The sequence below is a fragment of the Chelonoidis abingdonii genome, chromosome 1, assembly GCF_003597395.2.
Source record: "Chelonoidis abingdonii isolate Lonesome George chromosome 1, CheloAbing_2.0, whole genome shotgun sequence".
NCBI lineage: Eukaryota > Metazoa > Chordata > Testudines > Testudinidae > Chelonoidis > Chelonoidis abingdonii.
In genome coordinates, this window is record NC_133769.1 from 136,268,346 (window position 1) to 136,282,439 (window position 14,094).

At 40.6% G+C, this 14,094-nt stretch overlaps 1 protein-coding gene across 1 annotated transcript in view; it reads right to left on the reverse strand.

Moving 5' to 3' along the window:
* The window catches only part of DUSP16 (dual specificity phosphatase 16), a 111,298-nt gene that overhangs the window by 5,152 nt on the left and 92,052 nt on the right, over positions 1-14,094 (reverse strand). Inside the window, exons 5-6 of the mRNA XM_032803025.2 lie at positions 11,534-11,693; positions 9,374-9,497 (exon numbers count right to left, since the gene is read on the reverse strand). Coding sequence (XP_032658916.1) covers positions 9,374-9,497; positions 11,534-11,693 — 284 coding nt within the window. The remainder of the gene's footprint in view (positions 1-9,373; positions 9,498-11,533; positions 11,694-14,094) is intronic.

A 14,094-nucleotide genomic window follows, 5' to 3' on the forward strand; every position in this document is an offset into this window, starting at 1 on the left:
TTCAGCCAACTCAAAATTAATTGACTTTTATATCATTAAATCTAAAAATGCAACACAGTTGGGCTATGTTAACATTTCAGAATTTTTCAGAAATAGATTCCCCTCAGTTCCTTGGCTGGCAATTTTGTAAAAATTTGCTTCATGCCTGTTCAGTAAAGCACTGAAACTCCTCCTTACATCCTATTGAAATCAATGGAATTTATGTACATGCTTAAATTTAAGCATCCAGTATTGAACCAGATGAACTTAAAATATATAACATTAAGAAAGTACATTTGCTAAATTAGAATCCAAAAGTAAACAGAGGTTCAATATTGAAGTTTAGGCAAACACTTCCTCTGAAGTTATATACAGTTACTTCTTGACAACTTGTTTTGATTTGCATTGTAGCCCATGAATACTACCTGTTCTTTACAGCCTGTAAACAGTTACCATTGTCGATGTACGTCCCAACATAGGAGTCCAACCCCACCCTCCCACCCTTGTGTGTTTCCAGGAATGAAAACACAAGTAACAAAATGGCAGGAGCAATCACAAAAAGACAGTATAAGTGGGAGTGGCAGCAAAGGCATCTGTCCCTGTGATCATGTATTTGGGTGGGAGAAGAATATAAAAACCCATCAGGGAAAGGCAAAAATCTGGAAGTCTAGGAAATAGGGTGAGGAAGAGTATTAAAAGAGGAGCAAAAACCATCAAAAATTGGTGAACTCTAGAGGAAAGTCATTTTCTCTTACACACATGCACATGTGGGAAAGTAAAACACTCAAAATATACTACGATATTAAAAAAGCTAAACAAAAAAGGTCTCCACAAGAAACTGTTCCAGTCAGCCCAAAACAGAAAAATCCATATAACTAAGTTATAGAACCATGAAATAACGAACTACAAAAACACAAGAGACTGCTTTTCTCCTTTGGTTTGGTTTGCAGTAGCCACCGCTACCAGTCATGGAGAGGACCTGGAACCTTTTGATTACAGCGTATGCGAACCCTTTCAGTGCTAATCCTGTGACTAGTGAAAATAGGCAAAATAATAATTAATAATTTGAATTGGAAGATCAGACAATGACCATAAAATGGCAGCTGACACACCACCCTCACACATGAATCCTCTGGCAGCTGGGAGAAATGGTACATCCTGCAGATTATTCTCCAGCTCAGAATCTCCTGAGCAAGGAACTTGAAGTATTCATTCTAATGTATTCAGGAATTCAGTGACTGATTTCATACCATCTTTGTTCTAATTGTTTTCCTCTCTGCTGGATTAACCCAGTAACTTCTTTCCATCATGTTGGCACTTCTGTCCTGTGTGCTGCTAGAGGCCCCCAAAGCTGTTTTTAAAGGGACACTACCACCTTGAAACCAGTCAGTTAAGGAAAATGTAGTAGTTCTGCATATATAGAAGACAACATGCCAGTTTGGGGTTTTACAAGCATGTTAATTGTTTCTTTAATCAGACAAAATGGATTGATTTTAGTCATTTTTGCTGTTTCTCCTTATACGGTAGTCAGATGTGCAAAATAAACTACAGAAAATATTTTGACCCTTTACTTGGACTTTACTTGTAACAAATGTAAATCTAAGGTTTCAGACAAGTTATTTTATAGTTGTTTATCTTCTACCTTTCACTAATTCAGAAAATAAAATATGCCCTTTGTAGATTTTTAAAAGCTTTGCACCAAAACAACGCTAAACAGTTGTGTTTAAAAAAAAAAAAAAGTCCTTTACCACAACTCTGCACAGAAGTTTTACACTTGATTGACAGTGACATGCTAGAATTCATTGCAAAAGTTTGGAGAAAGCACTCCTTCAATTGACTGAGTGCTTATAGCCAATGAGAAATCTCATTAGAAAAGGTGTTAGACTTCCGTCATGCATACAATGCCAGTTTAATTTCTCCCAGTGTTGCCAACCTAAAGTGACTGTAACACAGAATCTCATTCTGCCTTGTAAAACAGGTAATCACTGCATATAAACCATGTATTTTTGTCTATGTCCTGTCTAATTCCTAGTTTGTTCATCAGCATCCCCCATTTGCACCACTTTCACCATATCTAATGGAACTTCCTTTGCATTAGTAGGTTCCTAACAAGTTCTGAGGAGGTGCAGTGTTCAAATCTTACATGATACATCTCCCACATTCTGTAAAGAGCAGCCTTTAAAAACTAGAGTTTCTATCCCCTCTCTAATGAAACATTGGTTAGATCCAGAAGAAATTCTCCCACTCAAATGGAAGTTACCCACAGGCAGATTTTCAAATACCCTTCTTCCCATCACAGTGACACCTGTAGTAATTTGCAAGGTGTGTCTACCAGCTCAGCAGCAGTTGTTCAAAATTATGTTCTTGGGAGCTTATAGTGCACATTACAGATAATAATGTACTCAGAAGTGAATGAAAAGAAAGCCAGGTTGGCTTTCTGCGGCATTGAGAACAAAATGTTTGTCAAATGAAGTACAAAAATGGTGGTAACAAGCCTGTGTTCAACCTTCCCGAAGCATTCACAGTCAAGCTAGATTCCAAACTTGCCGACTCATGTGAAACATAGCTCAATTGTTGTACAAAATCCTTGGCTGCCCAAAGAACAGTTACTTCAAAAGATTTTCAGAATGATCATTGACGGACTTCAATGGCAACAAATGATTCATCATTCAGTTTACTTAATTCCTAGAAGACCTTCACTACAGCCATTTGTGATCATCATCCAATACCACCGGTAAATCATTAGATTCAATCTAGCATTTTAAAAAGTGCACACACTATATAAACAACATTTGCTATTCTGGTTTCTCTCCTCTCTCTTTGTGGCTTATATTGGCACAGACTACTAGATGGTGGCCTATATGTGGTCTCATCTGTGTATTCTATTTCTTCCTAGCTATTACTATTATTTAACATTCTACCCCTTACCTACTCTGAGCAGAGGCCAAGACTATATTCTGCAGTTGGGAGCTAACTGCCACACACCCACATCCATGGGTGGAGGAACTTGATGGGGCCAGTGGTGAAAGGGGGACAGTTTCAGGAGCGAGGGAGAAACTCACCGAGGGACAAGAGGTAGCTTCTCCCTCTGGGGTCTCTGGCACCCATTGGCCAGCTGGGGGAGAAACGTACTGATTGGCCACCATTCCCCAGCTCTCAGGATTTAGCTCAGCACAGGGGCTCCATGGAGCCTCTTTTGGCTCCATTTCAGTAGCTCACCCTACCCACCCGAAGCAGAAATGGGAACCTGGTCTGACATATGCTCATTGCCTAGACCCTGTTTGGTCTATCACCTGTTTAGGAGATCAGGAAGGAATTTTCTCTCTTATGGACCAACTGGCAGAGGACCAGGAAGTTTTTTGCCTTCTTTGTGACACCTTCAAGCCACAGTAGGTTAAATAGCAGTGTGCTTAGCACCTAACCAAGGTAGAGTTTATTTGTTGCAACTTGTGCCCCATTTCCAGTGCAGTTAAGAGAATAAAATGAATGGTTCCCCCAAGTAAAATAGCTGGAATTTTGGGAGTCGGCCTTGGGCTCATGTGATAGGTAAGACCTTGTGACCCTCGCAGGCTGAGGTCCCTAGCCTGCTGCAGCCTCTGTCCCCCTTGTGGGGGGTGGGGTAGGGAGGCTAGGACTCAGAGCAGGGGATAGGAGGCGTCGGCTGAAGAAAGCCACCCCACGTTATGAGTTATATGGTAAGAAGCCCTGTAATCCCACACTGGAACCAGTTAAATGCCTGGTATAGGAAAGTATGGGTGATGGGTGGGTAGTGCCCCTACTGTATTAAAATTTAATAAAAGTTGCAGCCTGCTGCTCCACTTCATGCATGTGTCTGTCTACATCAATGTTAGGTTTTTACTTCCTACAAAACAGCAGCAGGGCTGAGTCTGCAGGAAGCCCAGATTTAAAGCAAGAGCAACTTCTGGCATTCTTGGATGAAGAGGAAAGAGTACATCATGAAATAATGTTAATAAGTTTCAAGCTGACAAGCACAAAAGCTCATTTAAAAGGAAAAATCTATCCTTACCTGTAGGCTTCATCAAGGGACATATCCATTCTCTTCATGATGTATGCAATTGCAATTGTGGCAGAGCGGGAGATCCCCGCTAAACAGTGCACTAAAACTCGCCCATTTGAGGCTTTTGCTTTCTCTGTACAATAAAAAGAAAAAATCACAAAGTGTCACAGTCAATGGCACAGGGTGATGAAATATTTAATACCTCCCTGTTGAAATGACAGAACTATACAGTTCACTCTTTATACCAGATCCCATGGAAGCTTCAAGCAGAAATCAGTGTTATGACTGATGCTCTCTCTTTCATTGCATGTACCCATGTTGGATCTGTTCTTGTATTAAGAATATTACTGTATACTTACAGCACTACAGAAACCATCTCATGATGCACTAAATAATAAGCCTGACAAGGACTCACTGGGAAGGATTTGTTCCCATTTTATATATGAATAAAATGTAACACAAATTAAATGATTTGACCAAGTTCACGTGGTGGGTCAGTGTCAGTGTCAAAGCTCAGAGCAGGACCTGAAAGTGCAGCTCTCTTGGCTTCCTCCCTCTTGCTCTAAAACACAATGCTCTCTCCTCAAAAAAAAAAAAAAAAAANCCTCTTTGGAAATTCCAGCTTTTACAACTAAGAGAATTAAGTGCCCACAGCAAGGATCGGCAAACTTTCGGAGGGATAGCTTGAGGAGGGAGGGATAGCTCAGTGGTTTGAGCATTGGCCTGCTAAACCCAGGGTTGTGAGTTCAATCCTTGAGGGGGCCACTTAGGGATCTAGGGCAAAAATCAGAACTTGGTCCTGCTAGTGAAGGCAGGGGACTAGACTTGATGATCTTTCAAGGTCCCTTCCTGTTCTAGGAGATAGGTATATCTCCAATTATTACATTAAATTTAAATTAGACAGCAATGAATTGAACAACTCAAACGTAAGCAACCAGACAACCCAAAATATTCTCTCCCCTTTTTACACTTTACATAGCTCTTCTTGAAGAAGAGGGGGAGAAAGGTGCCTTTATTTTTGCTTCCTCACTATATATAAAGGTGTTATTCTGTGCAAGTTTTTACTTCAGATTCTCTGGTTCCGGATACCCTGTTTTGCTGGGATTTTTTTTTAAGAGCCTGTCAGACCTTCTTTGTATATTAAAAGAAAAAAAAAGAGTTCTTCATTCTCCCCCACCCCCCGGTAGATCACCTTTAACCTTCTCTCAATATTTTAAAATTAGTTTCCCTTGCCAATATTAGCATTGTCTGACCACCTCTCTATCCCGTTTTTATCTTCTTGTAGGCAGGGTCAGCCTGTTCTGCAATATGTTGGGCCTAATTTGCGCAACAACGACCACTGGTTTCTATGATACATCAATCTTTCTGTCTTCAGCCAACTCAAAATTAATTGACTTTTATATCATTAAATCTAAAAATGCAACACAGTTGGGCTATGTTAACATTTCAGAATTTTTCAGAAATAGATTCCCCTCAGTTCCTTGGCTGGCAATTTTGTAAAAATTTGCTTCATGCCTGTTCAGTAAAGCACTGAAACTCCTCCTTACATCCTATTGAAATCAATGGAATTTATGTACATGCTTAAATTTAAGCATCCAGTATTGAACCAGATGAACTTAAAATATATAACATTAAGAAAGTACATTTGCTAAATTAGAATCCAAAAGTAAACAGAGGTTCAATATTGAAGTTTAGGCAAACACTTCCTCTGAAGTTATATACAGTTACTTCTTGACAACTTGTTTTGATTTGCATTGTAGCCCATGAATACTACCTGTTCTTTACAGCCTGTAAACAGTTACCATTGTCGATGTACGTCCCAACATAGGAGTCCAACCCCACCCTCCCACCCTTGTGTGTTTCCAGGAATGAAAACACAAGTAACAAAATGGCAGGAGCAATCACAAAAAGACAGTATAAGTGGGAGTGGCAGCAAAGGCATCTGTCCCTGTGATCATGTATTTGGGTGGGAGAAGAATATAAAAACCCATCAGGGAAAGGCAAAAATCTGGAAGTCTAGGAAATAGGGTGAGGAAGAGTATTAAAAGAGGAGCAAAAACCATCAAAAATTGGTGAACTCTAGAGGAAAGTCATTTTCTCTTACACACATGCACATGTGGGAAAGTAAAACACTCAAAATATACTACGATATTAAAAAAGCTAAACAAAAAAGGTCTCCACAAGAAACTGTTCCAGTCAGCCCAAAACAGAAAAATCCATATAACTAAGTTATAGAACCATGAAATAACGAACTACAAAAACACAAGAGACTGCTTTTCTCCTTTGGTTTGGTTTGCAGTAGCCACCGCTACCAGTCATGGAGAGGACCTGGAACCTTTTGATTACAGCGTATGCGAACCCTTTCAGTGCTAATCCTGTGACTAGTGAAAATAGGCAAAATAATAATTAATAATTTGAATTGGAAGATCAGACAATGACCATAAAATGGCAGCTGACACACCACCCTCACACATGAATCCTCTGGCAGCTGGGAGAAATGGTACATCCTGCAGATTATTCTCCAGCTCAGAATCTCCTGAGCAAGGAACTTGAAGTATTCATTCTAATGTATTCAGGAATTCAGTGACTGATTTCATACCATCTTTGTTCTAATTGTTTTCCTCTCTGCTGGATTAACCCAGTAACTTCTTTCCATCATGTTGGCACTTCTGTCCTGTGTGCTGCTAGAGGCCCCCAAAGCTGTTTTTAAAGGGACACTACCACCTTGAAACCAGTCAGTTAAGGAAAATGTAGTAGTTCTGCATATATAGAAGACAACATGCCAGTTTGGGGTTTTACAAGCATGTTAATTGTTTCTTTAATCAGACAAAATGGATTGATTTTAGTCATTTTTGCTGTTTCTCCTTATACGGTAGTCAGATGTGCAAAATAAACTACAGAAAATATTTTGACCCTTTACTTGGACTTTACTTGTAACAAATGTAAATCTAAGGTTTCAGACAAGTTATTTTATAGTTGTTTATCTTCTACCTTTCACTAATTCAGAAAATAAAATATGCCCTTTGTAGATTTTTAAAAGCTTTGCACCAAAACAACGCTAAACAGTTGTGTTTAAAAAAAAAAAAAAGTCCTTTACCACAACTCTGCACAGAAGTTTTACACTTGATTGACAGTGACATGCTAGAATTCATTGCAAAAGTTTGGAGAAAGCACTCCTTCAATTGACTGAGTGCTTATAGCCAATGAGAAATCTCATTAGAAAAGGTGTTAGACTTCCGTCATGCATACAATGCCAGTTTAATTTCTCCCAGTGTTGCCAACCTAAAGTGACTGTAACACAGAATCTCATTCTGCCTTGTAAAACAGGTAATCACTGCATATAAACCATGTATTTTTGTCTATGTCCTGTCTAATTCCTAGTTTGTTCATCAGCATCCCCCATTTGCACCACTTTCACCATATCTAATGGAACTTCCTTTGCATTAGTAGGTTCCTAACAAGTTCTGAGGAGGTGCAGTGTTCAAATCTTACATGATACATCTCCCACATTCTGTAAAGAGCAGCCTTTAAAAACTAGAGTTTCTATCCCCTCTCTAATGAAACATTGGTTAGATCCAGAAGAAATTCTCCCACTCAAATGGAAGTTACCCACAGGCAGATTTTCAAATACCCTTCTTCCCATCACAGTGACACCTGTAGTAATTTGCAAGGTGTGTCTACCAGCTCAGCAGCAGTTGTTCAAAATTATGTTCTTGGGAGCTTATAGTGCACATTACAGATAATAATGTACTCAGAAGTGAATGAAAAGAAAGCCAGGTTGGCTTTCTGCGGCATTGAGAACAAAATGTTTGTCAAATGAAGTACAAAAATGGTGGTAACAAGCCTGTGTTCAACCTTCCCGAAGCATTCACAGTCAAGCTAGATTCCAAACTTGCCGACTCATGTGAAACATAGCTCAATTGTTGTACAAAATCCTTGGCTGCCCAAAGAACAGTTACTTCAAAAGATTTTCAGAATGATCATTGACGGACTTCAATGGCAACAAATGATTCATCATTCAGTTTACTTAATTCCTAGAAGACCTTCACTACAGCCATTTGTGATCATCATCCAATACCACCGGTAAATCATTAGATTCAATCTAGCATTTTAAAAAGTGCACACACTATATAAACAACATTTGCTATTCTGGTTTCTCTCCTCTCTCTTTGTGGCTTATATTGGCACAGACTACTAGATGGTGGCCTATATGTGGTCTCATCTGTGTATTCTATTTCTTCCTAGCTATTACTATTATTTAACATTCTACCCCTTACCTACTCTGAGCAGAGGCCAAGACTATATTCTGCAGTTGGGAGCTAACTGCCACACACCCACATCCATGGGTGGAGGAACTTGATGGGGCCAGTGGTGAAAGGGGGACAGTTTCAGGAGCGAGGGAGAAACTCACCGAGGGACAAGAGGTAGCTTCTCCCTCTGGGGTCTCTGGCACCCATTGGCCAGCTGGGGGAGAAACGTACTGATTGGCCACCATTCCCCAGCTCTCAGGATTTAGCTCAGCACAGGGGCTCCATGGAGCCTCTTTTGGCTCCATTTCAGTAGCTCACCCTACCCACCCGAAGCAGAAATGGGAACCTGGTCTGACATATGCTCATTGCCTAGACCCTGTTTGGTCTATCACCTGTTTAGGAGATCAGGAAGGAATTTTCTCTCTTATGGACCAACTGGCAGAGGACCAGGAAGTTTTTTGCCTTCTTTGTGACACCTTCAAGCCACAGTAGGTTAAATAGCAGTGTGCTTAGCACCTAACCAAGGTAGAGTTTATTTGTTGCAACTTGTGCCCCATTTCCAGTGCAGTTAAGAGAATAAAATGAATGGTTCCCCCAAGTAAAATAGCTGGAATTTTGGGAGTCGGCCTTGGGCTCATGTGATAGGTAAGACCTTGTGACCCTCGCAGGCTGAGGTCCCTAGCCTGCTGCAGCCTCTGTCCCCCTTGTGGGGGGTGGGGTAGGGAGGCTAGGACTCAGAGCAGGGGATAGGAGGCGTCGGCTGAAGAAAGCCACCCCACGTTATGAGTTATATGGTAAGAAGCCCTGTAATCCCACACTGGAACCAGTTAAATGCCTGGTATAGGAAAGTATGGGTGATGGGTGGGTAGTGCCCCTACTGTATTAAAATTTAATAAAAGTTGCAGCCTGCTGCTCCACTTCATGCATGTGTCTGTCTACATCAATGTTAGGTTTTTACTTCCTACAAAACAGCAGCAGGGCTGAGTCTGCAGGAAGCCCAGATTTAAAGCAAGAGCAACTTCTGGCATTCTTGGATGAAGAGGAAAGAGTACATCATGAAATAATGTTAATAAGTTTCAAGCTGACAAGCACAAAAGCTCATTTAAAAGGAAAAATCTATCCTTACCTGTAGGCTTCATCAAGGGACATATCCATTCTCTTCATGATGTATGCAATTGCAATTGTGGCAGAGCGGGAGATCCCCGCTAAACAGTGCACTAAAACTCGCCCATTTGAGGCTTTTGCTTTCTCTGTACAATAAAAAGAAAAAATCACAAAGTGTCACAGTCAATGGCACAGGGTGATGAAATATTTAATACCTCCCTGTTGAAATGACAGAACTATACAGTTCACTCTTTATACCAGATCCCATGGAAGCTTCAAGCAGAAATCAGTGTTATGACTGATGCTCTCTCTTTCATTGCATGTACCCATGTTGGATCTGTTCTTGTATTAAGAATATTACTGTATACTTACAGCACTACAGAAACCATCTCATGATGCACTAAATAATAAGCCTGACAAGGACTCACTGGGAAGGATTTGTTCCCATTTTATATATGAATAAAATGTAACACAAATTAAATGATTTGACCAAGTTCACGTGGTGGGTCAGTGTCAGTGTCAAAGCTCAGAGCAGGACCTGAAAGTGCAGCTCTCTTGGCTTCCTCCCTCTTGCTCTAAAACACAATGCTCTCTCCTCAAAAAAAAAAAAAAAAAAAAAAATAAAAATAAAATAGTAAGACTGATGGAGCAGTAGCTTTGTTGTCCTGCACCTAATGAACTCAATGGGAGCTTAATCATAGTTCAAGTTCTTCATGCAGATTTTTAAAAAATAAAATAAAATAAAGGAAACCTGTAATAGTTACAAACAAACACCCACACCCACACCTTTGTTTTGGATCAGGAAGAAGATGATACAAGAGAAGAGAAAAGAGAGGAGCTCAAAACTTTTATCTTTCCATTTCCGCTGAAGCCAAAATTTACGTTTATACTAAACTCATACCTAGAGCAATGATTTAAAAATTTTCGTTACATCACAGGGTATGTGACCCAGGGGAATTCTATGATTTAGGTTAAGACTTACGCAAAAGTTAAGTCGGTGTCAACTGTCCTTTTAATCTGTGCTGGAGAATGAAAATCTTACAATGCTGTTGCTAAGTCCTTATAAAATTGTTTATTTGTTTAAAGCCTTCTGTCCAATTGTGAAGAAAATCTGTGGTTACGTTTCTTATCTTTTGGATAAGCTTATTTTTACAAAAATCCTAAATCTGAAGCCAAATTTGACCCACCTATGTCCCTTTAAGAAAGATTATGGCAGAGTTTTGTTCCCACATGACATTCATGAAATGCTACATGTGTGTTCAGCAGGAATCTGCAATTGGCGCTTAACTCTATTTCGCTTTTTATGGCACTGCTATGGTATGTGCTGATGCTCTTACTGCTTCTAAGACCTTAAAAATCCCCTCTGCAAATTATCAGCAGAAGTACCTTTCTTAATTGTTACTGTGATAGAGAGAGGCAGGCTGTTTTCTAGCCAACAGAGAGACCACGTAGGTAGGGTACAGCATTACTTATTCCAAAGATCACCAGCTAACGAACGTTTTCTGATGGCAGAATGATTGCATATATTTATAAATTTTAAACACACATGCACACTTATATTTATACATGTCATTTTGTTCCTGTATGTGGCATTGCCTTTTATGCTGATAAATGCAACTGAACTATTAAAAAACCTAACAACATTTCAATGTAACTGTAACCGCTCAGGAGAAAGTCTTCTGTGTCAACTCCATAAAAACATCTAGTCAGTGCATAGCACTGCTCCTTCCCCTCACCCTCCCCCATAAGCCAAATGTCAGTATACATAGAGAATGAACAAAAACAATGAAAATATTATTGTGCAATTATATAAAGTTGATGGTGCCTGAGCAGCATTTTCAGATCTACTCATTCTATCTCAAAATAAGTATAGCAGAAAAGAAAGGGGTTCACAGATAGGCAAGAACATAATTAGAGACAGAGAGACCTGAGCTGGAGCAGAAGTTGAAGGTTGGGGACTGCTGAGTTTAGAGAGGAGATGTATGGGTAGGGATACAAGAGTGGTATATAAAATGACAATTGCAATATGGAAGGTAGATCAGGTGCTTCTGTTTACTTTCTCATAATAAAAGACAATGAGACACTTAGCAAAAAAAATAATCCAAGAATTAAAATGGATAAAAATGCTTTAAAAAAATACATGACATAATTAGCATAGAACTATTTCAGCTCATCTTCTTACCAATAAAATCAACTGATTTGTCTAACCAAGGCAAAATTTTCTCGCAGAAGCTGTCATTCACAGGAACTCTCAAGAAATGTGACTCTGGGATAAAGTCAGGTTTTGGACAGGTATTGCTTGCATTTAATACATAACCAATAGCATTCTGCTGCATCAGCTCCTATAAGAGACAAAGATCAAGAGTGAAAAAAATACAGCCCTATCTCTGGCAGGTAAAAAAATTAAGCATATAAAAGTAATCCTGAGCCTAGTTTGAGTGTTACTTATCTGGAAGCTAGATCAGAATTCCTATTTGCATAATTCTAACTATATGTTAGACATAAGAATGGCCATACTGGGTCAGACCAAAGGTCCATCTAGCCTAGTATCCTGTATTCCAACAGTGGCCAATGCCAGGTGCCCCAGAGGGATTGAGCAGAACAGACAGACAGACAATCAAGTGATCCATCTCCTGTTGCCCTTCCCAGCTTCTGCAAAAACTTCTGTGTGGGATTATCTTGCTAAAAACGATCTGATCAAGACACACTTAAATGGATGGAATGATTACATACTCATAAAGGGAGACTTACAAAAGAAGGAGAGGGGAAACCCCTCCACTATTCTAAAGTGTAAAGCGTTGTTAATAGGAGAGGTGGAATTCGCTGCCATTTTTGTTAAAACATATGTTTGTTTGGTGGCAACAGAACTGGCACTCCCAGCATGTCCAGTATTAACTGGCTTACTTAACATATATGTAGTTCTGGGTTACCTGTCACAGAATAAAGTTACCCTCTCAGTGAGGGCATAAAAGAGGGGTCAATGAAAAATGTGAAATGAATCTGATAGCTCCCATACTGCTAATACAATAGAAGAATGATCCCTAAAATGTATGTAACTTATTAGCAATTCCAATTTTTTGTTGTTGCAGTCAATATTCTCTGCATTTTTGCACGTATAATGGCTAAAACTATGTTTATGTCATAGAGGTTGCGGAAGTCATGGAATCTGTGATTTCTAGAGTTCTCCGTGACATTTTCTGCTTCAGCCCCAGGAGCTGGCAACCAGCAGGGTCCTGACAGAGTTACAGTGACAGGGGGTCCCCTGCAAGGTTCCAGCGACAGGTGACAGACTCCTGAGATGGCCCTCCTTGGGGTTCCAGCCAAACAGCCTCATGCAGGGGGAGGGAGGACACCTCGAGTGAGCGGCTGGGGGAGTCTCATTTTCTCTTTGGGAAGTATGGCGACCCTGCAGCTCCCAGCCACTGTGATGGAGGGGGGCCCCCCTACAGCTTTCAGCTCCCTCAGGCAGAGGGGGAACCCCATTGCTCCCAGTGACCCAGATGGCAGGAGAAACCATGGAGCTGCAGCACGAAAAGTCACAGACAGGTCACTGCTTCAGTGAATTTTTGTTTATTGACTGTGACCTGTCCATGACTAACAAAAAACAACCATGACAAAATCTTAGCCTTAATAATGGCAAGTGAAAACATCCCTGCTAGAACTAACACTTTCATCACCAAATAATAAGTTAACCACTTCCCCAGTTGGCTAGGATATCCCTGGCTTCTGAGAGTTGTATGAAGGTAGGTTCTGCATATAAATCAGTCTACCCTGGTTAGTGAAGAGCTAAAGGTCCCGATCTGGAATACATTTTCCCAACATCTGTCAGAATCGGGGCTTTTTCATCCTAGCTTCCTGGTTCTGCCACACACTTCTTTTGTGAACTTGGGCAAGTCACAGCTAGATCCACAAAGGGACTTACACTTCCAAGTCCAACAGTTAGGCAGCACTGTGATCCTCAAATCTCCTTCAGCTGCTGCCTAATCCTATAGACACTTGAAGTCCCCATGCACCTAAGTTTCTGCAGGTGGCCTGTGCAAACCTGCCTAAATCCTGATGCTGCTGAGCTGCTTGGTGCTCTAGCTCATGACTAAACCCCAGGGGATTTCAAAAATAGGCGGTCTCCACCTGTCTCACCTGCAGGGCCCAATCAGGAATGCTCTGAGCCTGCCTACCAACTGGACTGGGCACTAAACCAAAGACATCTGACATGACCAGATCTGGGGAGAGGTTGGGGGGCGGGGGTAGGGTCAGAGAGAGAAAGAGTGTATGTGTGATGCACTCACCTTATTCCAACAGAACTGTTGAGAGGCTAGAGGTAAAAAAAGAGTGTGAGCTAAAGAGGAATTCTTCCCCCATTTTGACTTGCTGTACTCAGTGAGTAAAATTCAGCCTAAAACATGAGTTGTAAGTGTGGCTTCGGGACTTGTGCAAGCTCTGTGCTGTGGGGTGAATATTCTCCAAAGAACAGTGGTGAGCAGCACGCTTATAAGCGCATTCAAATCCTTCCAGCTGGGATCGTCAAAAGGACCCAAGGGGAATTAGGCACGGAGTTTCTACTGAAATTCAGGTCTAGGCACACACCTCCTTAAGAGCCCTCTGTTTGGGAAAATGCAATAGTGAAGGCAAACTGTGTGTGTGTGTGTGTGTGTGTGTGTGTGTGTGTGTGTGTGTGTGTGTGTGTGTGTAATTAATTGCTGTACAGCTTTATATGTGTTTAAAAATAATTGATACAGCTGTCAC